General features: G+C 41.8%; 3 protein-coding genes across 4 annotated transcripts; all 3 read left to right on the top strand.

Annotated features, from left to right (window-relative positions):
* The first annotated feature begins 669 nt into the window (after window positions 1-669).
* On the top strand, window positions 670-8,816 carry LOC136679175 (arginine/serine-rich protein PNISR-like). The gene is made up of 12 exons (XM_066657545.1): window positions 670-693; window positions 1,484-1,594; window positions 1,870-2,043; window positions 2,698-2,930; window positions 3,214-3,382; window positions 3,648-3,838; window positions 4,396-4,551; window positions 4,690-4,789; window positions 5,422-5,475; window positions 6,378-6,575; window positions 6,824-7,853; window positions 8,259-8,816. The coding sequence occupies exons 2-12, from the start codon at window positions 1,507-1,509 to the stop codon at window positions 8,287-8,289; spliced, it is 2,424 nt and encodes an 807-aa protein (XP_066513642.1). The 5' UTR covers window positions 670-693; window positions 1,484-1,506; the 3' UTR covers window positions 8,290-8,816.
* A 1,051-nt stretch (window positions 8,817-9,867) lies between these two features.
* LOC136679689 (ubiquinone biosynthesis O-methyltransferase, mitochondrial-like) lies at window positions 9,868-16,242 on the top strand. The gene is made up of 6 exons (XM_066658348.1): window positions 9,868-10,052; window positions 11,686-11,838; window positions 12,038-12,137; window positions 12,288-12,530; window positions 15,014-15,173; window positions 15,674-16,242. Exons 1-6 carry the CDS (start codon window positions 9,967-9,969, stop codon window positions 15,832-15,834), a joined length of 903 nt encoding a protein of 300 aa, XP_066514445.1. The 5' UTR covers window positions 9,868-9,966; the 3' UTR covers window positions 15,835-16,242.
* Window positions 16,243-16,819: 577 nt separating this feature from the next.
* Window positions 16,820-25,401, top strand: LOC136679572 (failed axon connections homolog). 2 transcript variants are annotated; one of them, XM_066658181.1, is made up of 6 exons: window positions 16,820-17,205; window positions 20,181-20,316; window positions 21,341-21,537; window positions 22,825-23,042; window positions 23,645-23,761; window positions 24,920-25,401. In XM_066658181.1, the coding sequence occupies exons 1-6, from the start codon at window positions 16,910-16,912 to the stop codon at window positions 25,204-25,206; spliced, it is 1,251 nt and encodes a 416-aa protein (XP_066514278.1). In that variant the 5' UTR covers window positions 16,820-16,909; the 3' UTR covers window positions 25,207-25,401. The 2 variants fall into 2 exon arrangements, with proteins under 2 accessions (XP_066514278.1, XP_066514279.1); XM_066658182.1 differs by having other exon boundaries at window positions 16,820-17,157; window positions 24,920-25,400.
* Window positions 25,402-26,119: the final 718 nt, after the last annotated feature.

The raw sequence follows: 26,119 nt of genomic DNA, 5'->3' as shown, positions 1-26,119 counted from the left end.
AGAGTCGTCAGTGACTGGGCACTTTTAATACTCAAGCAACACTGCTGTGTTAACAAGCAGCATTTGGTGACTAGGTTTCTCATTATTTCATTATTAAAGGATGACTACATTAACTAAATTTCTCAATTATCCATAATATAATAGCCAAGCCAGTAATCACTGATACAGTTTGGCCCAGTAATAAAACGTAGCTAGAGTTTCTTGTACTGTTGCACCACCGTGTGCTCACAGTGAGAATAACAGAGTTACTGTGCTGATGGCACTATAAATTTAGTGACCCATATTGGGTAAAAAACCGCAACCCTGAATTGGGTAAACGGTTACAGACAATGAATGAATGAATGAATGAATGAATGAATATTGGGTAAAATAATAATAATAATAATAATAATAATAATTTACAAAAATAAATAAATAAATATATACGTGTGTGTGTTAGTTGGTTATTTAGTGTGTTAGTGTTTGTGTTTGTTTGTTTTTTGCTGTGTGTTTTAATGATGAATGTTGAAATGTAAAGTTGTATTATCCTATATTTAAAATATTATATATAACATCCCTAACATATACTAAAAACGAACATTAACTAAAACCCAATACATTATTTATTATTAAAACTTTTATTTTGTAATCGCAGCGTACTGCTCCAGCACAGGGGAGGGTGCCTGGACGCCATTTTGAGTACAGGACTGAGAGGTGAGTGAAAGCACAACAGATATAATCCACAATAAAACACATAAAAATACAAGTAAACACTAAATAATGCGTTTATTCTGATTTAAAAGAGTTTATTAAAGAGTAACGGTGCGTTCCAATGTGGGCTGCGGTTTCATAAAGCTGTAGGGTTGTTTGAATGACGTTAGTTTTGCAGCTGCGCAGAAATAAATAATCAGAATTAAAATTGCATGAAAAAATAAACGTCTGATCGAAATAAAAACAGGCTGGATAGCTGATGTACCAAGCAAACTAATCACTAACGCTGTAAACCTCATCTCTGCCCGTTCAGCAGCTGCTAAAACCGAGATTAACAGTGCAGTACTGAAGCACAAGTGTTCTGGTTTTTCGAATTTTACGTTCCACCTTAAATGGCTTACATTACATCCAATGGGCGCCGGGACTAGATTTAATGGTCCTTTTAAGGTGGCTGGCCTAATCCCAGTAAGAATGGCTTTATAAGAAATACCTTAGAAAAAATATTTTCTCCCTCTGTGAGCTCAGGGATTGATTTAATAGCTTTTTCTCCGTATCTCACTCATTTGGTAAATAAAGAAATTTGGTAATATATTTTGTTATAAAAAGCTTTTTTCTTAAATAACGTTGAATTAGTCCAACTTTTATTTGGTATTTTGTTTCCTTGAGAAGTACCAAGCTTTATATGAACTTACTAGAAACAGTCTATCCTTCAGTCAAGGACATAATTTAGTAGCTAATGAATGAATATTGAAAAAATGATGTATAATATGTGTGTTTTTTTAATTTGGGACAGGCACCAGGAATAATAGAAACACAATGTGGGACCAGGGCGGACAGCCTTGGCCACAGTGGCCATTGAACCAGCAGCAGTGGATGCAGTCATTTCAACATCAGCAAGATCCAGGTATATGTGCATTTAAACTTTTGGACACCTAGCACTCCAAGAGTGTGAGAAGGCAATTTCTCTAGGTTATGCTTGGCATTGAGCTTTTACTGGTTGAGTATATTTGTGAATAACTATTTCAACGTTTTAGAAATATTAAAATGTGTTTATACCACATTTACCCTTTGGAATAGCACATTACCAGTCTATTTATTTGAAATGTTATGGTTTCAATACACTGTTAATCTCAGTTTATGTGAGTGTGTGTTTGTATTCAGTTTTCTTTTTTATTACAGGTCAGGTAGACTGGGCTGCTCTAGCTCAAGCCTGGATTGCTCAGAAAGAATCGAGTGGTGGTGGAGCAGGTGATCAGCAGCAAAATGGACAGGACATCCCTGGTTTGGACTCTCACAACAACCACACCAACTTTCCAAATCCTGACACTAACTTTGGAAGGATGTGGCAGCCAGGTATGAGTAAACGATTGCAGGATTTGTCCTGTGTAGTTCAAATATCCAAATAAATATAATGAAGCGGATGTCATGCTTTACATACTTTATTGTCTTTGTACAAGTGTGCAATTAAACTTAACCTCTGCTTTTAACCCATTCATACCAGTGAACATACAACTGGGGAGCATTTGGGGGTTAGGTGCCATGCTCATTAGTCATGTATTGAGGGATAAATCTAAAGCACTTTGGGAATTAAAGGCCCATTTAACACATTTTGCACAACTTAAAAGGAAATAATCCTAAAACCAGAGATGAATGAGATACTACATCTTAAATTTATTTTAATCAGCCTATAGTCAGTGCTGTCTGAGTGAGCAAAAACCCTTCATTTCTGACATCATTACAAACCAAACTGGAATTTTAAGAATAATAATAAAACATAAGCACACAAAAACAATACATTAAGAAGTATGAGGGAACATAAAATAGGGTTTTTTTATTAAATGTATTATTGTATTGAAAATGAGAGGCAGTACTTGAGCTCTTGTTGGATAGAATATAGACATGTGACATTTTATAAGCAATATCAACAGGCAAATTAAGTCTGGTACATTCTTGTTTATTTATAAAGCTGTGTGTCATAATAAAGCTTTGCTTTTTTTTCCCTCTCAGATTGGGCAATGCATGGTCAGCCCCCACCTCCTCCTACGGAACAGACCTGGATCCCCCCAGGGCCAGGGCCCATGGATGTGGTGACACCATCCGAAGACAGTAACAGCCAGGACAGTGTGGAGTTTCCTGCAGAACCACATCATGCTGTTTTCCCTCAGAACAGCCATGCCTTCAATACTCAGCCTGAACACTACCCCATGGCTCCCATGGGGGTGAATCAGTTTGATTATCAGGTACCATACAAAACATCTGGGTCATGTTTAAAGTTCACAGTAATTTAATTATTATTTTTCACAGTCATTGACATTTTGAAGTTGAATGCAAAATTGTTCATAATTTCTAGACTTCACAATTATATCACTAACAACTTAATGTGAATTTGGATTGTTGGGTCCAGGCAAATAAATGTAAAACCAGATTATTTTCTACTAATGAAGACCTTGTAATGAAATGCTTTTTAAATAATAGAACATTATTTAAATATTATGTGAACAACACGGCTCTGTTTTTGTGTAGCATGGAGCAGCTGCAGCTTCTGGAGGGTATGGTCCCCCTGGATCTGGGTTCCCCCCTCCATTCTGGCCAGATGGGCCTCAGAACCGACGGGACAGACTCCCAGGCTTCAGACCTGATCGCCCTAGATCTCCCACTCAGCTCGGCATCAAACCAGACACACCCACTTTGGGTAGGAATGTGTACCCTATGTTTGATTTAAAAAAAAAAAAAAGATTTCCCTTTTTCAGATTCTGAATTATATTTTGCTTTTGAGTCTGTTGTTGTTGGTGTTATAACAATAATTGTAATGTTTCATTTCACCTAGTTGTTTCAGTACCTTTTTGTTGTTGTTATTAGTAGTAAGAGTAGGATGGGTAGAGAACCTTTAGGAGTAGTAGTGGTAATAATCATCATCAGACTGATGATAATAAAGCTTTTTTTTTTTTCTTGTTTAGATGCTGTTAAACGGAGAACATTACCTGCCTGGATAAGAGAAGGCCTGGAGAAGATGGACAGAGAGAAGCAGAAGAAGTTGGAGAAGGAGCGGCTGGAGAAGGAGCGTGCCAAAATGGCCAGTGAGGACAAGGATAATGATATGGTAGAGGAAGAGGGAGAGGGCCCTCGGGTGCCACGCAAGAGCAAATTTGTAAGCATCACCAAAAAACACATACTCAGCACTCAGGAGAAGGATCCCTGAGGTCCCAGCTGATCCATACATACAATGAGCCACTCAGATTTCACTTTTATACTGTCAGGGATTTTCTTTTCCAGTCGGTTTCTGTTATAGGCTTTGTGTTTTTGTCGTTTAAAATGGAATAACATGATCCAATATAAACAAATGGAAGCTGCTGTACTCTACTCAGCAAATGAATTCATGCTGAAATAGTGAATTCACTTTCATTTGTTTATCTGATATTTTTTAAACAATTTTACTGCTTCTTTAATGTGCAACACCTCTCATTGTAGGGAATATACTTTGCAAAGCAGATTTTTTCAGTTAGGCAGGTAACTTAAGCCTAAACTGAAGCCTATCCGATGGGATAAGAGGTAAGGTACATTTCCTATGGGACAGTCTTCACTTTTGGCTTAAATCATCCAGCTAACTGAAAAATTCTGCTTTGTTTAATGCCTACAAGGGAAAAATGGAGGCTTCTTCCAAATATTTATGGGCTTTTCTGACCTTCTGTACACGTGTGTTTCCAGGACAGCGACGATGAGGATGATGATGGTGACGAAGTAGAGGCCGGAGATGATAACGTTTTGGGGAGACGACCAGATAACAGTAGCAGAAACTCTTCTCCTGCTCGAGAGGAACAGAGTGAACCAGAGATGACGGAAGAGGAGAGAGAGTTCCAGTTGGTTAGAAGAGAGAGATTTTTTCCCTCATACAAACACACACTACACACATTTACTAAATATAAATTAATTTTATATTAACTTTTTTTCCTGTAATGTTCATTAAAGAAGTTTACTCTCCTCATCTCTCAACCGAAACAGATGGTGCTGACCAAAACTCTTCTGACCGAAGTCCTCCTGGAAGTGACGAATGAAGAGATCCTGCAGGTGGCCAAAGAGACCCATCGCAAAGCCACCAAAGGTGTGCCAATCTTGTCTTCTGTCCATGAAACTGAAGAAAAGCTGCTTCCTCCTCACTGTTGTCTTGTTCATGCACTGAATGACTATATGTGAGACTAATTGATATGAATGGTATTTTTTAAAGCAAGCTTTGTAAAACAAAATGAAAAAAAAAAACTGTATGAAATCTTTAGACCTTCACTGCTAGTGCAAAGGGGAGGAAAAAGAAACTGCAGAGAGAGAGTGGGGAGTTTTTGTGCCTTTGTTTCTTCCAAGAGCCTTCAGACAGGTCTGAAAAGACACCCAATAAAAACTGCGATGATGTTTATCTCGGAGCAGAAATCTCACTGCTTTACCAGCGGGACTCCTGTTTCAGAGAGACTGCATTAGTACAAAGTGGTTCTCTCTCTCTCCTCCACTGTTGACACACTATTGCTTGGTGCGTGTGTGTATGGGACAAACTTTGTTTGTTAACCCTCTTCTTCTCTCCATTTGTTTTTATTTTTTTTGTTTTGTTTTTCCTCATGTTCTTGCCAAAGGCAGCACTTGTTAATAGTGCATTTCTGTACCATCCTCCTTCTCTAGAGACTCTTTGAGAAAATGCTGGCTGTATGTGTTTTAACATGTTGTTCCTGTTGTTGATGTGAATCAAAGCTCCTGCAAAACAGCTGGCACAGTCCAGTGCACTGGCTTCTCTCACTGGCCTCGGTAAGTGCTCCATTTCTCATGCCAACAGGGATTGGGAGGGGGAGGGGTTAAAATTGCGTGAGGTTAAAATATTAGGGTGCCATTATTTTTCTGGGCTTAGCTAGTTTTGTACAATGCATTTCATTTATATATTTTGTGGTGGGCTTTTAAAGCAGATGCTTAGCTGTCTGCAGCTGACTGCCTTGTATTTGGCCTGGGAACCCCAAACTTTGCACATTTGTGTTTCCCCTACTCTAAAATCACAAGAGACATAATGGCGAAGAAGACAGGACCAGAAAATTAGTGTTAGGCCATTTATAAGTGTCTTAGTTTCTAGATATTGGCTGAGAAATAAAAATAGACTTTATTACTATGAATGATTTGTGGTTACATAATGATCAGTGATGTTTTTTTTAATAATTATTATTTATTTATTTATTTACTTAAACCTAGGAATTGAAACCTAGCTATTTAAAATGCTGTAATTTTCTTAAAATAAATAAATAAATAAAAAACTTAAAGGCCAGTTATTTAAACCAGAACACCACATAAATGAGTGATTCTTCTATATCAAAAGTGTTAAGTGCTGCTATAGTAGTTAAGTCTTCATAATTATTAATGAAATCAACTATTTTGCTGCTTGGTTATTGTTGTTTACCCAGCCATCTGAGCTGCAGCTTGTGAATTAGCTTAGTTAGTTGAATCTGGTACGTTAGAGAAGGGAAAACACAAAATTGTAGGGTCCACAGCATGACAGTAACTTAGGAGGTAATGGGACTACATCATTAAAGCATGCTTCAGTACCTGGAGGTGGTATTAAGAGGGAGAATGTATGTATGTATAAGTTGGTGAGATCAGGAAAGTTAGTGCTGTAAAGTGTTACTAGGACGTGTTTGCTGTAAGCGTGGGTTTTGTCGCTTCAGGTGGTTTGGGAGCGTACGGTTCGGACAGCGAGGATGAACGCAGCGCTAAAGGCTCAGAGTCGTCAGACACAGATGAGGAGGAGCTCCGGTACAGAATCCGACAGAAGCAGGATGCATTCCGCCGGAAAGAACGAGAGATACAGCAGCAGGAGAGACAGGCTCTGGAAAGACAAGCTCTGGAGACCCACATTAACACAGGTATCAAAACACAAGTGTCGACAAATGTTTAGATTTGACTGATTGTTCAAACTAAATCTGATATTATTTATAGTGTACTCTGGATGTGGAGATTTTAGTTGAGCTGGAAAACAGATATCAACAGACTGTGGGCCTTTGCAAAGATCAACTAAATCTTACAGGCAAAATGTTAAAACTTCAGTTTCAGTGTGTTTTGTGTATTTTAGTTTATCCAAAAGTGAATAAATGCTTTTTTTTGTCTCTCACAGAAGCACCGAGTGGAGGCAGCAGGGAAAGGGAGAGGGAAATTTATGAAGATGAACAGTCAGAGCCCAAACACAAACAGGAAATTAGGGATAGAGAGAGGGAGGCTGAAGCAGTTGCAGAAAGGCGCCGGTCACGTAGTGAGGCAGAAGTCAGTGAGGCAAAGAGGTCAGTGTCAGGGAAGGAGCAACCGGATACTAATGGCTCACCGAACGAACGGCGGAGTCACTCCTCTCGTTCCAGCTCCTCTTCCTCCTCCAGCCAGTCGTCTTCCTCTTCTTCATCGTCTTCCTCTCGCTCCTCTTCTCGCTCTTCCTCCTCGTCTCCGCAAAGAAAGAGGAGACGCAGCCGCTCCATGTCCCGGGGTGACCGCAGGCACAGCCAATCAGAGCGTGGAAACCGGGAGAGGAGGCGGGGAAGCCGGGACAGAAGCTCTGCCCACCACAGGAAACGTAGCAGGAGCCGCTCTCATCAGCGCCGCACCAGCAGGGGGCGCAGAAGCAGGTCGCGAGAGAAGGCAAGAGCTGCGAGTCGCAGCTCCAGCCGAGACAGGCGACGCAGGCGGAGCCGCAGTCACAGCCGCAGGACACATAGGACGACCAGCCGGGGGAGAGAGAGAGAGAGGAGAAAAGACAGGAGCCAGAGCAGAGAGAAGGAGAGCAAAAAGAAGAGAGACAAGGAGCTAGACAAGAGGAAGGAAAAACAGAAGGGAAGAGAAAAGGATAGAGACAGAGAAGGCAGCTCAGTCAGGGAGAACGAGGCCAGGTCTAAGCTGAAAAGACGTGAGAGTGAACGAACAGACTGTCACAGTGAGAAAAACTCACGACAGGAGAGCAGCAGCAGGTCCAGCAAAAAATCCTCCACTAAAAGCAGCCGAAAACGCTCTGACTCAGACTCCAGCAGCTCCCCCTCCCCTGAGATTAGCAAGGGCAAAAAGTCTAAAAAATCTAAGCGTAGTCGATCAAGATCAACGGAAAAATCTCACAAGTCTGGTAAGAAGGCAAGCCGCAAACACAAGTCTAAGTCACGATCAAGGTAGTATCCATTTCTTTCGCTCTCTTTTTATGATATGTTAAGCCTTGTGTTTGTCTCTGATAACGTCTGTCTCTTTAACTAGCTATAAATATATTACAACTGCTGTTTTTTGTAACTTAAATGTTCTTAAGTCTTTGCATCTTACTGAAAAGTATCCTCAATGTGGAGATTTAACATGCTGCTAATATCAGAATGTTCAAAAACAGCTCCCTGTAGAGGGGGCTATTTTTCACATGTTGAAAAGCTTTAATGAAATTTCTATACAGTGGACACTTATTTCTACCGCGACTGTCAGGTGTGATTGTGCCCTAATCTCTGGGTTAAATTTTGTGTGTTTTTGTCTGTGTATATGTATATATACATATATGAGAATTACACTGATGTTGTCCTTGTTTTTGTTCCCAGGTCGAATTCCCCCAGCCGCCGTAGGCGCTGAGGAACACCGTTCCTGACTCGTGCACTTATTTTAAAATTCCATGAGTTTAACGGGCTTGTCTCATTATGGAGGCAAAGTTGTAGGTGAACTCTCAACTCATCCATTTCTACACTTAAAAAATAAATAAAACAAATAACAAACACCCACAAAACCCTCATACAGTGTAAATATGTGATATTTTTTAATGTCTGCAATACAGGACGTTTTGAATTCTAGGTTTTTTGTCTTTACCTTGTATTATGCAGGACTCATCATTAGGTAGTCACTAGAATCTTGTTTAACATTTTAACAGCCCTCTGTAAGAGGGAAGAAATTCACGTTTAATGTAAATTGTCCCAATAAATCAAAAACAATCGTTCTCTCCAGCCTGGGGTTTTCTTTTCTAATGGATGCACTGATGCAGGATTTCCCAATTAACGTATCCTCTTAAAGGGAGCTGCCAAAATAGACAATGGATCAAAGCATGTATTTCCATTTAGTGACACACAGAAAGACTTAAACATTTCCTGAATACTCCAGGAGCATGGAGTGTATGTTTAGAAAGCATTAAGTATTTAAAAATCGGTTGCCTCATTGAGTCACTGACAGCTATTTTTGCAAAAAATATCAGTGAAGATAGTAATAAATGTAAAGACATTGAGCAGCACCAATGGAAATATGAATAAATATAAAATGAATGTTCTAGAAATATGTTTACTTATGTTGTCAGAAAGTTGGCATGAAATCAGAAGGGAACAATAAACATTGAGTGTTAATGAGATAGTGACAAAGCTACAGTTTCTGGCAATTGTTAATTGATTAAAAACTTAATCAGAAACACATATTTGGAGGTTATTGGTCTTCACATACTTTCAGAATGTGTGGATATATGAATATGCAACTAGTTTTTCCCTGCCTCTCCACTTACCTCTGAGTTGACAGGATGGGTTTCTTAGGAGTGTGATGTATGAAACTGGGTCTCTGAGTCTGTTTGTAAGATTTTGCAATTTCAAAGTGGCTGACTCACTCATGCTCTATCATCTTGTGTATAAACACAACACAGACATGTTAACAAATGAAAATGCTTGATTTACACAAAGTGGGCTCTTGAATATCTTCAGTGATAAATTAAGAGCTTGATATTCAGATGACTCTTTGAATACTCAATATAAAACATTAACATTATTTTTGCAGTATGATTATTATTAGAAATAATGAACATACCCCTAAAATATTTTATTAATTTTGTTCCATGTTTGTGTACATAGATAACTGAACTTGTGAATAACATTGTAATCACATCAGATCACCATGATTAATTATAAACATGGGCTACAGAACTGTTTCTTTTGAGATGATTAAGGATCCAGAACTAATCTCTAATACTTCTGTGGCTGAATGCCATCAACTCTACACAGCAGTGTTTAATCTACTGAAGAGAACATTGAACACTCAGAAGAGAAAGTTATTGCAGCAAAGGCCCAACAAACTCCCTGTTTATCGTCAAATAAATAAATAAAATATTGGACAAGCAAGTGTGCACGTACGTTTTGGTGGAACGGTTCTTGCAGACGTGATTTTCTACACGACGCATAAACAATGTGACACCAAGCGGTCACATTGGGGAGGCAGATGGAAGAGTAATACGGTTTAGCTCTGGATATATGTGTTTAATTTTAGAGTAAATAATATGCAATTATGCATCCCAGGTTATTCAGACACCTCGCTTCTCGCCTCCTCGTGTTGTCCAGGTCACGGGGCCTTCACAGACTTTTACAGCCGCGGTGAGATTCACATCTAACAGATTTATTTATTCTTCAGAATATTATCTCTAAGGCTTTTTTATTTTGTTTCGTTTTAAACACTAGTGACTTACCTCTTAAATACGTAATTACTGAGATTAATTTAGGTTCACGGGATTGAGAACAGAAAGATAAATTAATGTTATAACGACAGTCATTGTGAATACACAAGCAAAAATAAATCAGCAAACAACTATCGGTCAAATACATACATGTATAAGCAGAACATTTATAATAGATTAAATAAGTATATAGAGACATTTTTAAAAATTGTAAATAACAATAACCAGAGGTGTCATGACTATCTTCAATATATATTTTCATAATTATACTGTATGAAAACATTGAAAATATGAGATAAACCTATGGTAGCTACTCTTACGTGTTTTTTTTTTTGTTTGTTTGTTTTTTTTATGAAATAAAATTGCAATGTTTCAAAACGGGTTTACAAAGTCTGAGAAACAGATGGATTGTAGAAAAAGAGAGTGCACATTCACTGCTTGGATAAGATGCACATTCTGATATTCCACACTCCCTTACTTTATCCCATTTTTTCATCTCCACTTAAGTGCACCCTTTTTTAGTCCAGTGGCCACAATCAAGAAGGTATTAATTCAGTTGCAGCTAATTATCAGCACTTATCAGACATGTTCAGGCCGTGCAACATGCAAGTGTGTGTTGTGTTGGTATGAGTGGATCAGACACAGCAGTTCTGCTGTAGTTAAGCCTGTCATGATAAGTCATTTTTGTGATTATGTCCCAGAAATAATTGAGCTAAATAATATTATTCATTCATTGTCTGTGACCCTTATCCAGTTCAGGGCGACGGTGTGTCCGGAGCCTACCCGGAATCACTGAACGCAAGGCGGAAACACACCCTTCGCAGGGCGACACACACTCACACATTCACTCACACCTATGGACTGTGGGAGGAAACACCAAATTCAAAACCCCAAGACACCACCTGCAGTGCCACCATGCTGTCCCTTATTGTTATTTTATAACCATTTTGTGTCTCTTATATAATGATAGCATAATAATGCAATTCAGACATTAGAATTGGAATATAATGAATGCTGAAATATGTGAATAAATAAATAACCATCAGAAAAATCAGATCAGAGAGAACTGCTAAAATACTGCTGAGGTCCCTGTTTATGTAAATATGCCAGTAAAAAAACAATGGGCGATATTGTTCATATATTTTAAATTGATAAACACTGTGTCCATTCACTGTCAAATCTGTGAGATTCCTCCCTCGTTGGTCCATTTTGTAGATGTAAAGTCAGAGGTAGTCATCCGTCGCTGCACAGTGTGTGTTGATCGTCCTCTAGTTTTTTATTATTGGTCAATGAACACTGCCGAGAGGGCGCTGTTGGCTGGATATTTTTGATTGGTAGACCAACACACACACGAACAAGCCATCACTACGTCAGTGTCAATGCTGTGCTGATTATGAATCACCAACCAAATCATAGCTGCTCTGTGGTGGTCCAGTTTTGGTTTGTTCACTCAACATTTGTCTTTCTATCAGTTATATGAAAGAATATCTAGTCATGATTTACAGTGGCATTTACATTTTTGTCCTCTTTAAATCCTCCACCTTCTACTGCAGACTACTTGTCCCAGATGCACGGCTGGTGTCCCATAGCACTGTGGACCCTACGGAGGTGAGGAAGTTCCAGGCTCTTGCTGGAAAATGGTGGGATGAACATGGACAATTAGGGGCTCTCCATGCTATGAATGACCTCAGAGTGCCCTTCATACGGTCAGCACATGCACTCTCTCACACACATTTAAATGTATTTAAAAAAGAATACATTACCTTTTATGTTGCACTATATATAATATTTATAACTTTTTTATATATATGAGTAAATACGGAAATATTCTCAGTGGTCCTGAGGCAGCCAGGTGACACAAGGACAAGATGTAATGTAACAGACTGTGACATTTGACCTCTTTAGGGACAACTTGTTGAATACGCTGAGTGTGAGGCAGATGGGACGACCACTTACTGGGCTCAGGATCCTAGACGTTGGCTGTGGCGGGGGAATCCTGACTGAGGTCTCACTGGATTGTGTTAACAATTAACTATAGTTTTTTAACCATATTTATCAGTGTCCATCCCTAGTTTACACTACAGTATTATCACCATAAATATTATTTCATGTGTACTTTTTTATATATATAAAAGTATACTTTTTTATCCTGTAGCCACTGGCCCGACTAGGAGCGGAGGTTCTTGGAATTGACCCAGTGGAAGACAGTGTGCGAATTGCGGAGCTGCATGGGTCACGTGACCCAGCGTTGCGTCAGCTTGTGCGATACAAAGCCGTGAGTCTGGAAGAGCTTGCTGAGGAAGAGGAAAAGCGCTTCCATGCTGTAATCGCATCAGAAGTGTTGGAACACCTAGCTGATCTTAACACTTTCATAGAGTGCTGTCACCATATATTACAGGTATGTGTGTGTGTGTGTGAGAGAGAGAGAGAGAGAGAGAGAGAGTGAGTAGTCCCAATCAAGTAAAAATTAATTGTATGTAAAGTATAGTCATATATATCCATCCATCCATCCATTATCTGTAACCGCTTTATCCAATTTAGGGTCGCGGGGGGTCCAGAGCCTACCTGGAATCATTGGGCGCAAGGCGGGAATACACCCTGGAGGGGACGCCAGTCCTTCACAGGGCAACACAGACACACACACTCACACCTACGGACACTTTCGAGTCGCCAATCCACCTGCAACGTGTGTTTTTGGACTGTGGGAGGAAACCGGAGCACCCGGAGGAAACCCACGCGGACACGGGGAGAACACACCAACTCCTCACAGACAGTCACCCGGAGCGGGAATCGAACCCACAACCTCCAGGTCCCTGGAGCTGTGTGACTGCGACACTACCTGCTGCGCCACCGTGCCGCCCCATAGTTTTTTTTAACATATCTTCAAAATGTTGCTAATACAGTGTCTTTGAAGCTCAAAATGCTTGGAGGAGAACACAAACTGCTCAGTCCTGTTAGAACAGACAGCTCTGGTTTTCAGCTCCCAGTGTTTAATAGCCTCACTTTTAGTAATGAGTTATTTAATCATATCACTTTGGGGTTTTTAGGTATTTATTTGGTTTTACAGCGTTATGTGACATTGCCACTCATCTACCAACAGCATTAGCTCACTTTCACCATGTGTTTTCCCTGAGGAGCGCAGCATGGGTGAGAGGAAACCTATCCCCACCCCACCCCTGTGTAGAAAAACCATGATTATTTGTACATCATTCATTTATATTGTTTATAGTCATAAGCATAAATTTGGATATGGCCACATTACATTGTTTGTTGATTTTTCTCATGAAGCACAGCTTATGTAACGCTGTAGATATTGGTTAATGTGAAGTGTGAGTTTATACTGAGTGTAATCTTGTGGGTCAGTGTGTGTGTGGGTCAGTGTGTGAAAGGCTGCTCTGTGGTGGAAGTCTCAGTGTAAATCTCCCGTAATCCTACTACAGCTGTATGTAATGCTGCTACAGCCAGTTATAGAAGGAGACACACATTTTCTGTATATACTCTCAAACATCTGCTCATTTGGATCCTGATGGGTTTTTAATGACGCAGCTGCACAATATGGACAGAATATTGCCGTTGCAGTTATATTACAGTTGCAATATTTTAAAAATGAATACATAGATCAGATTAAATATTAAAAGGAGCGGCTCATCTATTTGATCAACTTCATTACTATATGGATACATTTAGTTGTAAAATGTAGCTCTGAAATGACAGACTAGAGCTAGACAAGCAGGTGGTGTCTTTGTCACAGCTCCAGGGACCTGAGGGTTGTGGGTTCGAGTCCCGCTCGACTTTGACTGTCTGTGAGGGGTGTGGTGTGTTCTCCCTGTGTCCGCGTGGGTTTCCTCCGGGTGACTGTCTGTGAGGAGTGTGGTGTGTTCTCCCTGTGTCTGTGTGGGTTTCCTCCGGGTGACAGTCTGTGAGGAGTGTGGTGTGTTCTCCCTGTGTCCGTGTGGGTTTCCTCCGGGTCACTGTCTGTGAGGAGTGTGGTGTGTTCTCCCTGTGTCTGCGTGGGTTTCCTCCGGGTGCCCCGGTTTCCTCCCACGCTCCAAAAACACACGGTAGGTGGATTGGAGACTCACAAGTGTCCATAGGTGTGAGTGTTGGAGTGTGTGTTGCCCTGTGATAGACGGGCGCCCCCTCCAGTGTGTGTTCCTGCCTTGCGCCCAGTGATTCCAGGTAGACTCTGGACCCACCGCTGCCCTGAACTGGATAAGGTTTACAGACAATGAACGAATGAATGGTTGATACAACATTAATAAAAACAACTAAGAACAAACAAGAAACATGACATCACCAGTTAACATATACTTCCTGGCTTTGTTAATTTGAATATTTTTAGACTCAATTTAAAAGTAAGTGCAATGAATTGACAGCAGTGCCCTGTAATAAATGGCGGATGCTGTAAGTAATGTATATACTGAAATTGAAACATTTTAAACTGTGATTATGTAGTGATATTACTTTGAATTACTGTTCAGTCCTATAACAGACTGTAATCCATCTGTTGGTGGATCTGTGGAGGTCCTGACCCTTGAAAGGGTCCAAATAAATGATAAAAAACAACAGCTGGACTTCAGTGAACTACAAAGTGCACCTCTTTGAACTTTAATGTCACGTTAGTGTATTCCAAATGGAATATTTCCATATTTAACCATCCATTTCTGTTTTTATATTCATTAATAATTAGTTTTGGCTCATTCTCACACATCTTTGTCTCATTTGATTTTATATGATGAGGATCTAATCAAAGTTTGCCCTGTGAATAAATGATTGACTCATGGAAGTAATAAGCCCTGCCCCACAATAAAATCTATATTACACAGTGAATTCATTTATTTAGTAAACAGGTATTATGTGTTTGTTTTGTGTTTTCTGCAGCCTGGAGGTTCTCTCTTCATTACCACAATTAACCGGACGCAGATGTCATATTTTCTGGGCATCATCCTGGCCGAGCAGGTTCTCCGGATTGTTCCCAGCGGAACTCATGACTGGGAGAAGTTTATCAGCCCTGTGGAGCTGGAGACTCAGCTGGAGTCCAGTCAGTTCAACACACAAACACTGTATTACTCTATTCAGCATTATGTTTATTAATGAGGGCCAGAATTGTGAGTTGATGGGAACAGGTAGTTATTGTCTACATGTTGCGTTATGCATGGTTCTTACATCTTTTATTTTTAGTTAAAACTGAAAATAAAAAATAACAACAAATCACCTTCAGGAGTCAGTAGCATGAAATGAAATTAGAGTTTTTCAGATCACACACACACATCTATACATATTAACCTCACACACACAAACACACACGTCTTAAAAAGAAATTGAATCCATCAAATTCATGAATTTGGTGAAAGGACTAAAGGACAACCTACATTTCAAAATGTTCTTCCACATGTGGGAGGCAGATAGACTTTTCCAGTAGCGAGATCTGCACTGAAGTTACATAGCTTTAATGTATACAACATAAATAATGCTGTTTCTAATGCATGAGCTGATTTACAATGATTACAACTCTGTGCATCTCTCTCTCCCCTCTCTCAGGTGGTTTCAGTGTGCAGTGTATCCGTGGAATGTTGTATAACCCTTTATTTGGAGTTTGGAGCTGGCAACAGAGCACCAGCGTGAACTACGCACTTCATGCTGTCAAGCAAACAGAAGATCCACAGCCAGAGCGAGAAAAGGATGAGAGGGGAAAGGACTAGATAGAAAAAGTGGAGGAAACTGTGCAGGCTGCTGGGTCTGAATGGTCTGCTTTGTAATTACTGAAAAAAATTTCAAAATAAATAATTTAATATTTTCCCTGACCACATTTTGGTGTCTGACGTTCATTTCCTTTTTTATGAGCTCAATGTAGCAGCACCACAATTTGTAAAACTCCTAATTCGAATTGTGATTACGTTTTTTATGTTGCATGACATCATCATCATCATCATCTTTGCCACTTAATCCATTTCAGGGTCACGGTTTTAAATGACATACTGTGATCTAAATAATAGACATAATATATCGCTTGGCTAAAAATAATTGTATGAGCCTTGAATTAAGCATATTTTCCTTATAAACATTTCTGGTCATAAGGTAATTAGGTCCATTGTGCTTGTTTTAGACAAAATATCACTTTTAATGTTTCAAAAGATCATCTGATTTATGGATGTCTCTCTCTATTACACACACACACACACTGTTGATGACAATACGGACATGTTAAAGTAGATTAAGGATGCTCCTTGTGTTCTGTATGAAAACCTGTCAATAAACTGTTTGTATTTTGTGAATAACAGAAATAAAATGAATGTTGTTCTATTTGAAAATAATGAAATTATAAATATATAAAAAATGTGTTTTTTTGCTTGTTTATGAAGTACTGTTTTTTAATAATAGTATCAAAATATCCAGGGAATGCAGATGAACATTTAATTCTAATACATTCACATTATAAAATAATTAAAATGATGATGTCGATTAATGTGTCCTATCCTTGTTGAATGAACAAACATAAAGTTAAAGCCACTCATCGACACTAGAAATACAAGGACTTTTAACTTGGAAACTGACGAGGCTCGGGATTTGAGTGATGCTTGGACTCAGCTGCTGGTCGCTACTAGGCATGCGCAGAGAAAGAGCCCGGACTCCGCCTTGTGACGTCACCTCCACAGATGCATGTGTAGGAGACTAAACAGAGGATGCTGTGCGCGCGCGGCGGCTCACCTTGATGCGGCGGCGGCAGGTGCGCTCGCTCTGAAAGTGGATGCAGCGGGGCGCACGGGCAGGATCAGGATGCAGTGGCGCGCGGGAATCGCTTCACGCGCACTGGTGGTGGATCTGGGTCGGAACCGCAGCGTTCCGGTTCCTCTTGGGCTGCAAGCAGACGACTACCACTCCGTGTCCAGCTGCGTGCTGGCCTTCCGCCTGCACGAGTACGGCGCCGCTATGTCCGAGTCCTGGTGGAGGAAAACCTTGTATCTCACAGGGGGAGCGCTGCTGGCCGCCGCCGCGTACCTGCTCTATGAACTGCTCTCAATCAGGTACGGTAGAGGAGATGCTGAGGAGGAGGAGGAGGAGGACTGCAGATGGTGGGTGGCGTGTGTTGCACTGCATTGATTTGTTGTGGATGGTATGGGCTATTACTGGTCTGTATGGGAGGGTAATGGCCTGCATTGGTCTGTATGGGATGGTAATGTATTGGTCTGTATGGGGTGGTACTGGTTTGTATTGGTCTGTTTTCGGTTGTATGAGGTGGTACTGGTTTGTATTGGTCTGTTTGGGGTTGTATGAGGTGGTACTGGTTTGTATTGGTCTGTTTGGGGTTGTATGAGGTGGTACTGGTTTGTATTGGTCTGTTTTCGGTTGTATGAGGTGGTACTGGTTTGTATTGGTCTGTTTTCGGTTGTATGAGGTGGTACTGGTTTGTAATGATCTGTATGAGATAGTAATAGTCTGCATTGGTCTGTATGGGTTGGTAATGGTCTGCATTGGTCTGTATGGGGTGGTACTGGATTGAATTGGGTTGTATGAGTCGTACTGCTTTGTATTCAATTGTCTTTGTATGGGGCTGTGCGGAGTAGTAATATTTTGTGTTTCATTGGTTGGTACTGGTTTTTATTTTATTATTGCATGTAGTTGTAGTTGTGTCTGGGTAGTATTTAGCTGCTGAGTTCACTGGTACTGTCATAATACTGCATGAGGAAGCTCTTCAGTGGATGCTATGGGGTCATATATGGGGTTAGTGTTTACATAGACGTAGCGTACACTGGATTGTAGAGTTATCTAGGATTTTACAGGATTATATAGGTTTGCATTAGTGTGAACGTGCTGCAGCTTTACCATTTGTACCCCCCCCCCCCCCCCCATCCGTGTGTGTGTGTGTGTTTGTGTGTGGTGGGGGTGTTTGTTGGGCTCGTGCCGAAGGGAATTGCTCATATTTCTATAAATATGAGCCTCATGATTGGAGGAAGTCACGTTTCTCGGGTCACGTGTGAGCAGGAGCTGTGGGCTCGAGCCCCTTCTCCAATATCTTCCTGCTGAGGAAACAGAAACGAGCCCAGCTTGTTTACGTCTGTTCTTCTCGCGCTCAGAACCTCGCGAGACAGAAAAGTGTACACAACACATTTATTTAATAGCGTTTTGGTGGAAATGCGGTAAAAGAAAAACAGTGACATGAAGCACGTGCCAGATTATGCACGGAGGTTTGGCGCAAGGAACGTGATGTTCTTCACCGCGCGCGCACACGCACAAATGTTCTCACGCATAACCAGGCGCGCACTCACGCGACGCCCTTTATTGGCCCTTCACGTGAGACTGGTGTTATCTCGAGGACAGATTTAGCCCCACATCAGCATAGCAACAGCATATAGACAACAACAACAACAACAACAGTCTTGCTCCAAAGGTCTCGCTCCGGGTGACTGTCTGTGAGGAGTGTGGTGTGTTCTCCCTGTGTCTGTGTGGGCTTCCTCCGGGTGACTGTCTGTGAGGAGTGTGGTGTGTTCTCTCTGTGTCTGCGTGGGTTTCCTCCGGGTGACTGTCTGTGAGGAGTGTGGTGTGTTCTCCCTGTGTCTGTGTGGGCTTCCTCCGGGTGACTGTCTGTGAGGAGTGTGGTGTGTTCTCCCTGTGTCCGCATGGGTTTCCTCTGGGTGGGTGACTGTGAGGAGTGTGGTGTGTTCTCCCTGTGTCTGCGTGGGTTTCCTCCAGGTGCTCCGGTTTCCACCCACGGTCGAAAAAACACATGTTGGTAGGGTTAGCCTAACCCCTGTGAAGGACTGGCGCCCCCTCCAGGGGATGTTCCTGCCTTGTGCCCAATGATTCTGGGTAGGCTCCAGACACACCAGTAAATGTCAGAGCTGAGATGATTAAATATTAATGGTGTCCTACTGCACTCCACTATCTGAGATAATCAGATCCCAGCCACATTCAGAACTCTTTCCATCCATTACATTCCTCTGCTTTTACTGAAAACCACATTAAACTGGCTTCATTCACATGTGCACCTTGTTTCTCCAGTTTTAGTTCATCACACGGGCTGTTTTGTTTTCTGGGAGAAAACCCATGTAGACACAGGGAGAACACAGTTCCTCACAGACAGTGATTCACCACACTCTTGTGTGACCCGGCCTCCATTAATATTACATTCTGTTCTTTATTTCAATATGGTTTATATGTGGAGGGGTCATAGATTTAAAATTTATAGATACCTTTGCGATGAGTGAATTCACATACTTTAAGTTGCTGATGGAGGTGTACAGATGCTAACACAGTATTTATATGTCCATAGGAAAGCTTAGATTTTTCAGAAGGAATGGAACACAGTATCAAAGTCAAAGACATCCGATCCCCACTTCCGTGGAGGAGTAAAGCAGGGTTGCACCACACTAGCAGCTAATTTTAGCACAGTGCCATCACACACACACACACACAATCTGCTATAGGGCAAATCCCCCAGATTTCTTCAGCAAACACACACACACACACACACTTTTCTTATTCAGCCCACACACACAATCCAGTATAATGAATTAGTCACTGAATCTGTGGTTTAGCTTGTCCAAATCTTTGTGGACACCTTCTCATCCAGCAATTCACGGTGATGGATTAATGACGGAGTGTGTGATGCTTGGGGATGGATTGGTGCCCCATCCAGGGTGTTCTTGCTTTGTGTCAAGTGATTCTGGGTGGGTTCCAGATCCGTTGTGCCCCTGAACAGAATGAACTGGTGACAAAAAATGAACGAATGAATAAATGAGGTTAGGTGCTGATTCTGGTTAATCAGCTGATGTAGATTTACTGGATGGTTTACTGTGATGGATGATAAATTCTCACAGAAGTATAGAACACAGTTTACAGCTCAACAGCCCACGGCTGAATGGCTTACTACCCCTCTAGGCTTTTCTTTGGCCTTGATAATGTTGACAACATTAAAACATTGCTTTAACTCGCTTCAAACCAGTCTCTCTCTCTCTCTTTCTCTCTCTCTCTCTCTCTCTCTCTCTCTCTCTCTCTCTCTCTCTCTCTCTCTCTCTCTCTCTCTCTCTCTCTCTCTGTGTTTTTATAGGAAAGAGCAGCAGTTAGACTCTAAAGATGCCATCATCCTGCACCAATTCTCTCGACCCAAGAACGGTGTTCCCAGCCTGTCTCCTTTTTGTCTAAAGATGGAAACATATCTTCGCATGGTGGACTTGCCCTATCAGGTACAGATATAAATGTCTGTTGTTTTAATTAAAAAAAATACTGGGTTGTTTTAAGTGTTTCATTTTATCAACATATTAGCATTTATAATGAATTAACTAGGTAATTAATTAATTAAGGTAACACATTTTATTATTTTAAATACTTGCCCAGCCTGGTCATGGATTAAGCTCCTAAAACCCACCTCTATTAATCAAACTTACACATTTAGGTATCTCCTGATGCCTTAAAATGACTTCACGTTCATTCAGTGCGGCTCTGTGAATACACAGTTAATCCCCACCTTTATCTCCACCCATCCTTCAACCATTCGCCTGCAGTTTGAACGCTTCTATCTCGACCACCACATCAGTGTCACTGCAGCAATGATCCACCACCAACATCATATCTGCTCTGTGGGGGTCCTGAGCCCTGAAAGAGAGGGTGAAAGGGGGCAAACAAAGTATGCAGAGCAAAAGATCGACTAAAGTCTGTAATTGTTTAACTATAAAGATCTCCTGCATGGACAGTGGAGCTGAGAGAATTGAGAGTGAGTGTAGAAACAAGGAGGTGGTTGTAATACTCTGATATGAATGTGTATTTATACATAATTCAGATAATAATCTATACTTCTGTGTGGAGTTTTCTCAAACGTGAAATACGGTACACATCAAATCAGGTCGTTACAGTGGACCTTTAGTTTAATAAAGTTTTTTTGTTAAGGTATAACCTTATAATAACACCCTTTGTCCAGGTGTGTACAGCTAGGACAATCTGTGAGTTAAAATCTGTTTATCTTCTCTCTCTCTCTCTCTCTCTCTCTCTTCTCTCTCTCTCTCTCTCTCTCTCTCTCTCTCTCTCTCTCTCTTTCTCTCCCTCTCTCTCTCTCTCTCTCTCTCTCTCTTTCTCTCTTTCTCTTTCTCTCTCTCTCTCTCTCTCTCTCTCTCTCTCTCTTTCTCTCTTTCTCTCTTTCTCTCTCTCTCTCTCTCTCTCTCTCTCTCTCTCTCTCTCTCTCTCTCTCTCTCTCTCTTTCTCTCTCTCCTGCAGAATTACTTTGATGGAAGCCTCTCACCTCAGGGGAAGATGCCTTGGATTGAGTATAATCATGAGTGTGTGTCCGGGACTGAGTTCATCATCGATTTTCTGGAGGAGAAGCTGGGAGTGAGTCTCAATAAAAGCCTGAGTGGTCCAGAGCAGGCTGTAGCTCGTGCCATCACCAAAATGGTGGAGGAGCATTTATACTGGTGAGTCAATGACTAGTGGGAAAACTAAAGGAATCAGCATTTTTATGAGTCATGTAATCTCATAAAGGGAATACACACGGTCTGGAGTAATATCTATATCGGGGTGCGGCACAGTGGCGCTGCAGTGTCTCACAGCTCCAGGGTCCTGGGGTTGTGGGTTTGAGTCCCGCTCCATGAGGAGTTTGGTGTGACATTGTTAAAACTTTTATAATTATTATAATATAAATAATATATAAAAATCCCCCCAACACTGGGATTTGGAGCCATGGAATTGTGCTTTCTGGAATAATGGAGTTCCATCCAATATTTCTAAGACAATTCCGGATCATCTTACGAGTTTATTTACTCGTGATCAGCTCCTTACAGTAATGTTCCTAGTGTCTGCCCAGAAGAGTCAAGACTGTTACTGCAGCAAAGAGGAACAAACTCTTGATTAATACCCTTCATTTCAGAAGAGATGTTGTCAGAGAATGCCTCCCCATACATTTGGCCATTTTTTTCACTCTAGCCTCATTCATGTATTCTCTTCTTTCTCTTTCTATCTCTCCCTCTCTCCTCTGCCGGAAATCTCTAGGGTTGGACTCACTTACGAATATTGATCTAATTATTTATAGTCAGGAAGCTCTGTGTCCAGGCCTGTTGCCCTCTGTGTGTGTGTGTGTGTGTGTGTGTGTGTGTGTGTGTGTGTGTGTGTGTGTGTGGCTATAGCAGAAATTATACAAATATTTGAAGAAAGAAAGAATACATTTGAAACTGTAAATTTAAAGAAATATGCTGATATTAACCTTAAATATTTAATATTCTCCCTGTTCTTGGTTGAACTTTGAAGCTAAGTAGGGTCTGCCCTGCATAGCCCATAGTAGGGACCCTCCTGTAAGCTTTGGGCAGCACTGTGGCACTGCAGGTAGTGTCACTGTGACAGAGCTTCAGGGTCCTGGAGTTGTAGGGTCAAGCCCTACTCCTGGTGACTGTGTGTGAGGAGCAATAACCAAAGGCAACAGCACTCCTCTATCACCCTGATTACCATACGGAGGATGCCAGAACTTGCACCAGAGAGGAACTGTCCAGTCACATTAGGGAAATATCAATAACTTTGTAACAGAAACATGTCCCTGCCATTGCTGTAAAAAGTGTGATTTTTTTTATATTTCTATATTAAATATGTAATGGACAGCTATGACTATTGACCAATATGTTATTTAAAGCGTATCCATGCCTATATGTTCCAATTAGCCTCTGGACATTAATGGTGTATGGTATTTATGTGTGTATTTCTATATTTACCAGGACAATAGGGTACTGCCAGTGGGTGGACAATGCAGAGCAGACCCAGAAGTTCCTGGACGTGCCTGGTCCCCTGAGTGAGGTGCTGAAGTGGACTCTTGGGCAAGTGAATGGAGGTCTGGTCAAGAGGGAGATGTTCTGCCATGGAATCGGACGCTTCTCCAGGGATGAGCTTTACACACTGATGGAGCGAGATATGCGCACACTCGCCACGCTCCTGGGTGAGGAGGGCATCACAATTTAAAAAGATCACTATTTTGGCAGCACACAAGTTCTGAACACCTTTCTCCACAGCATTGCCCTCATGGCCAGTCAAACTCCAAATAGAGGACGGACTGAATCATATAATGATGCTTTTGTTTCATATAAACACATAGATAAAAGAAAACAATTGTAAAATGTGATATTTAAGTGATTTTTGTTTTTACTGTCTTGGTTTAGCATCATCCTTGAGTTATTTCTGAGACTTTATCTGCAATTTCTTCCAGGATCAATACAATCTCATATAAATTTCACATTCATTTAATATACTTCCATCCATCTTGAACACTTTCCATATGATCCCAGTAGTATCTTGAAGAACTGACAGTTTAAAAGGACTCTTTATCTACAAATACTGTCAGAAGCTATTCATAAATAATATATATATATATATATAGTTATTTTAAGTATGCAATGATACATATACATTTTGAATGCATTATTTAGTGCAGGTTTATGTGACATATAGACAGCCTTTAAAATGAAGTGACACTCTTGCTTGTTCTAGCTTGAATAGCTTGAATCTCTTTGTATGTGTGTGTGTGTGTGTTGTTTTTTTTAGGTGATAAGAAATACATCATGGGCTCTAAAGTAACCAGTGTGGATGCTACAGTGTTTGGACACCTAGCACAGGCCATGTGGACACTTCCTGGCTCCAAACCAGAACAGCTGATTAAAGGTAACAACACAGAGCACAGGGCGTCACAGTGGAGCAGCAGGTAGTGTCTCTGTCACAGCTCCAGGGTCCTGGAGGTTGTGGGTTCGAGTCCCGCTCCGGGTGACTGTCTGTGAGGAGTGTGGTGTGTTCTCCCTGTGTCTGCGTGGGTTTCCTCCGGGTGACTGTCTGTGAGGAGTGTGGTGTGTTCTCCCTGTGTCTGCGTGGGTTTCCTCTGGGTGACTGTCTGTGAGGAGTGTGGTGTGTTCTCCCTGTTTCTGCATGGGTTTCCACCGGGTGACTGTCTGTGAGGAGTGTGGTGTGTTCTCCATGTGTCAGCGTGGGTTTCCACCGGGTGACTGCCTGTGAGGAGTGTGGTGTGTTCTCCCTGTGTCTACATGGGTTTCCTCCGGGTGACTGTCTGTGAGGAGTGTGGTGTGTTCTCCCTGTGTCTGCATGGGTTTCCTCCGGGTGACTGTCTGTGAGGAGTGTGGTATGTTCTCCCTGTGTCTGCATGGGTTTCCTCCGGGTGACTGTCTGTGAGGAGTGTGGTGTGTTCTCCCTGTGTCTGCATGGGTTTCCTCCGGGTGACTGTCTGTGAGGAGTGTGGTGTGTTCTCCCTGTGTCTGCATGGGTTTCCTCCGGGTGACTGTCTGTGAGGAGTATGGTGTGTTCTCCCGGTGTCTGCATGGGTTTCCTCCGGGTGACTGTCTCTGAGGAGTGTGGTGTGTTCTCCCTGTGTCTGCGTGGGTTTCCTCCGGGTGACTGTCTGTGAGGAGTGTGGTGTGTTCTCCCTGTGTCTGCGTGGGTTTCCTCCGGGTGACTGTCTGTGAGGAGTGTGGTGTGTTCTCCCTGTGTCTGCGTGGGTTTCCTCCGGGTGACTGTCTGTGAGGAGTGTGGTGTGTTCTCCCTGTGTCTGCGTGGGTTTCCTCCGGGTGACTGTCTGTGAGGAGTGTGGTGTGTTCTCCCTGTGTCTGCGTGGGTTTCCACCGGGTGACTGTCTGTGAGGAGTGTGGTATGTTCTCCCTGTGTCGGGTGATTCTGGGTAGGCACCGGACCGATCGTGACTCTGAACTGGATAAGGGCTACAGACATCATTTCATTTCAATAGAAATGTTGAGAGCATGTGTCCACAAAATAAAAAATCCTCACTGGTTCCCACTGTGTGTACCCTGTGCTTAGGTGAGCTGATAAACCTGGCAATGTACTGCGAGCGGATCCGGAGGAGGTTCTGGCCCGAGTGGTTTGTGGATGCAGACGATCTCTTTTCAGACGGAGACAGAGAGAGTGAGAGCAGCTTTGAGACTCCTACGAACCTTCAGGACCTCAGTCTGATCTCACACACAGACACAGTGGAAAACAGCAGCTCACACACACACTCGCCGGACAGCGACCGCTCTGGACGTTCGCTCTCCGACTCAGACATTGAGCTGGACACCTCTGACACAGAGAAAAGGCTTGAAGAATAGGTTGGACATGTAATGAGATTACGTTTTAGACTTGTGCATATTTCTGATGGAAAAACTTGGCTTTTGTAGCAGCACTTGGACTGATTCAGCGCATTATGGGATATAATGACCTTATGGACTTGTACTGAGGAGCCCTCAGTTTTAAACCTGTGTGACTGTGTGTGTGTGTGTGTGTGTGTGTGTGTGTGTGTGTGTGTGTCTAAGAGGAATTTTATTAAAGCTCTGGCATTGTTTCAGACTGTACACTATACACTGTATGATTTAAAGTTTGTGAAAACCTGCTCATTTAATATTTCTTCTGAAATGCAGGATAATAATCAGGAGATTATTCTGTCCCTTCGAATTTGATTATAAAGCTGACACACTGGTAGCATTTTGTCAGGTGGTGTCATTGATTTACACCGATCGGCCATAACATTATGACCACCTACTTGTTTCTACACTCACTGTTCATTCTCTCAGCTCCACTGACCACACAGAAGCACTTTGTAGTTCTGCAGTTACAGGCTTAAGTCCATCTGTTGCTCTGCATACTTTATTACCCCCTTTTCCCCCTGTTCCTCAGTACTCAGGACCCCCACAGAGCAGGTGTGATGTGGTGGTGGGTCATTCTCAGTGCTGCAGTGACACTGACGTGGTGGTGGTGTGTTAGTGTGTGTTGTGCTGGTGTAGAGTGGATCAGACACAGCAGTGCTGCAGGAGTTTTTAAACCCTGTGTCCACTCTCTGTCCACTCTGTGAGACACTCCTCCCTCGTGGGTCCACCTTGTAGATGTAAAGTCAGAGACAGTAGCTCATCTGTCGCTGCACAGTGTGTGTCAGCCGTCCTCTAGTCCTTCATCAGTGACATCATGTTTTTGGTCGGTGGGCTGTTCTCAGTCCAGCAGTGGCACTGAAGTGTTTAAAAACTCCAG

The sequence above is a fragment of the Hoplias malabaricus genome, chromosome Y, assembly GCF_029633855.1.
Source record: "Hoplias malabaricus isolate fHopMal1 chromosome Y, fHopMal1.hap1, whole genome shotgun sequence".
NCBI lineage: Eukaryota > Metazoa > Chordata > Actinopteri > Characiformes > Erythrinidae > Hoplias > Hoplias malabaricus.
This window is presented reverse-complemented; position numbering and strand designations above follow the sequence as displayed.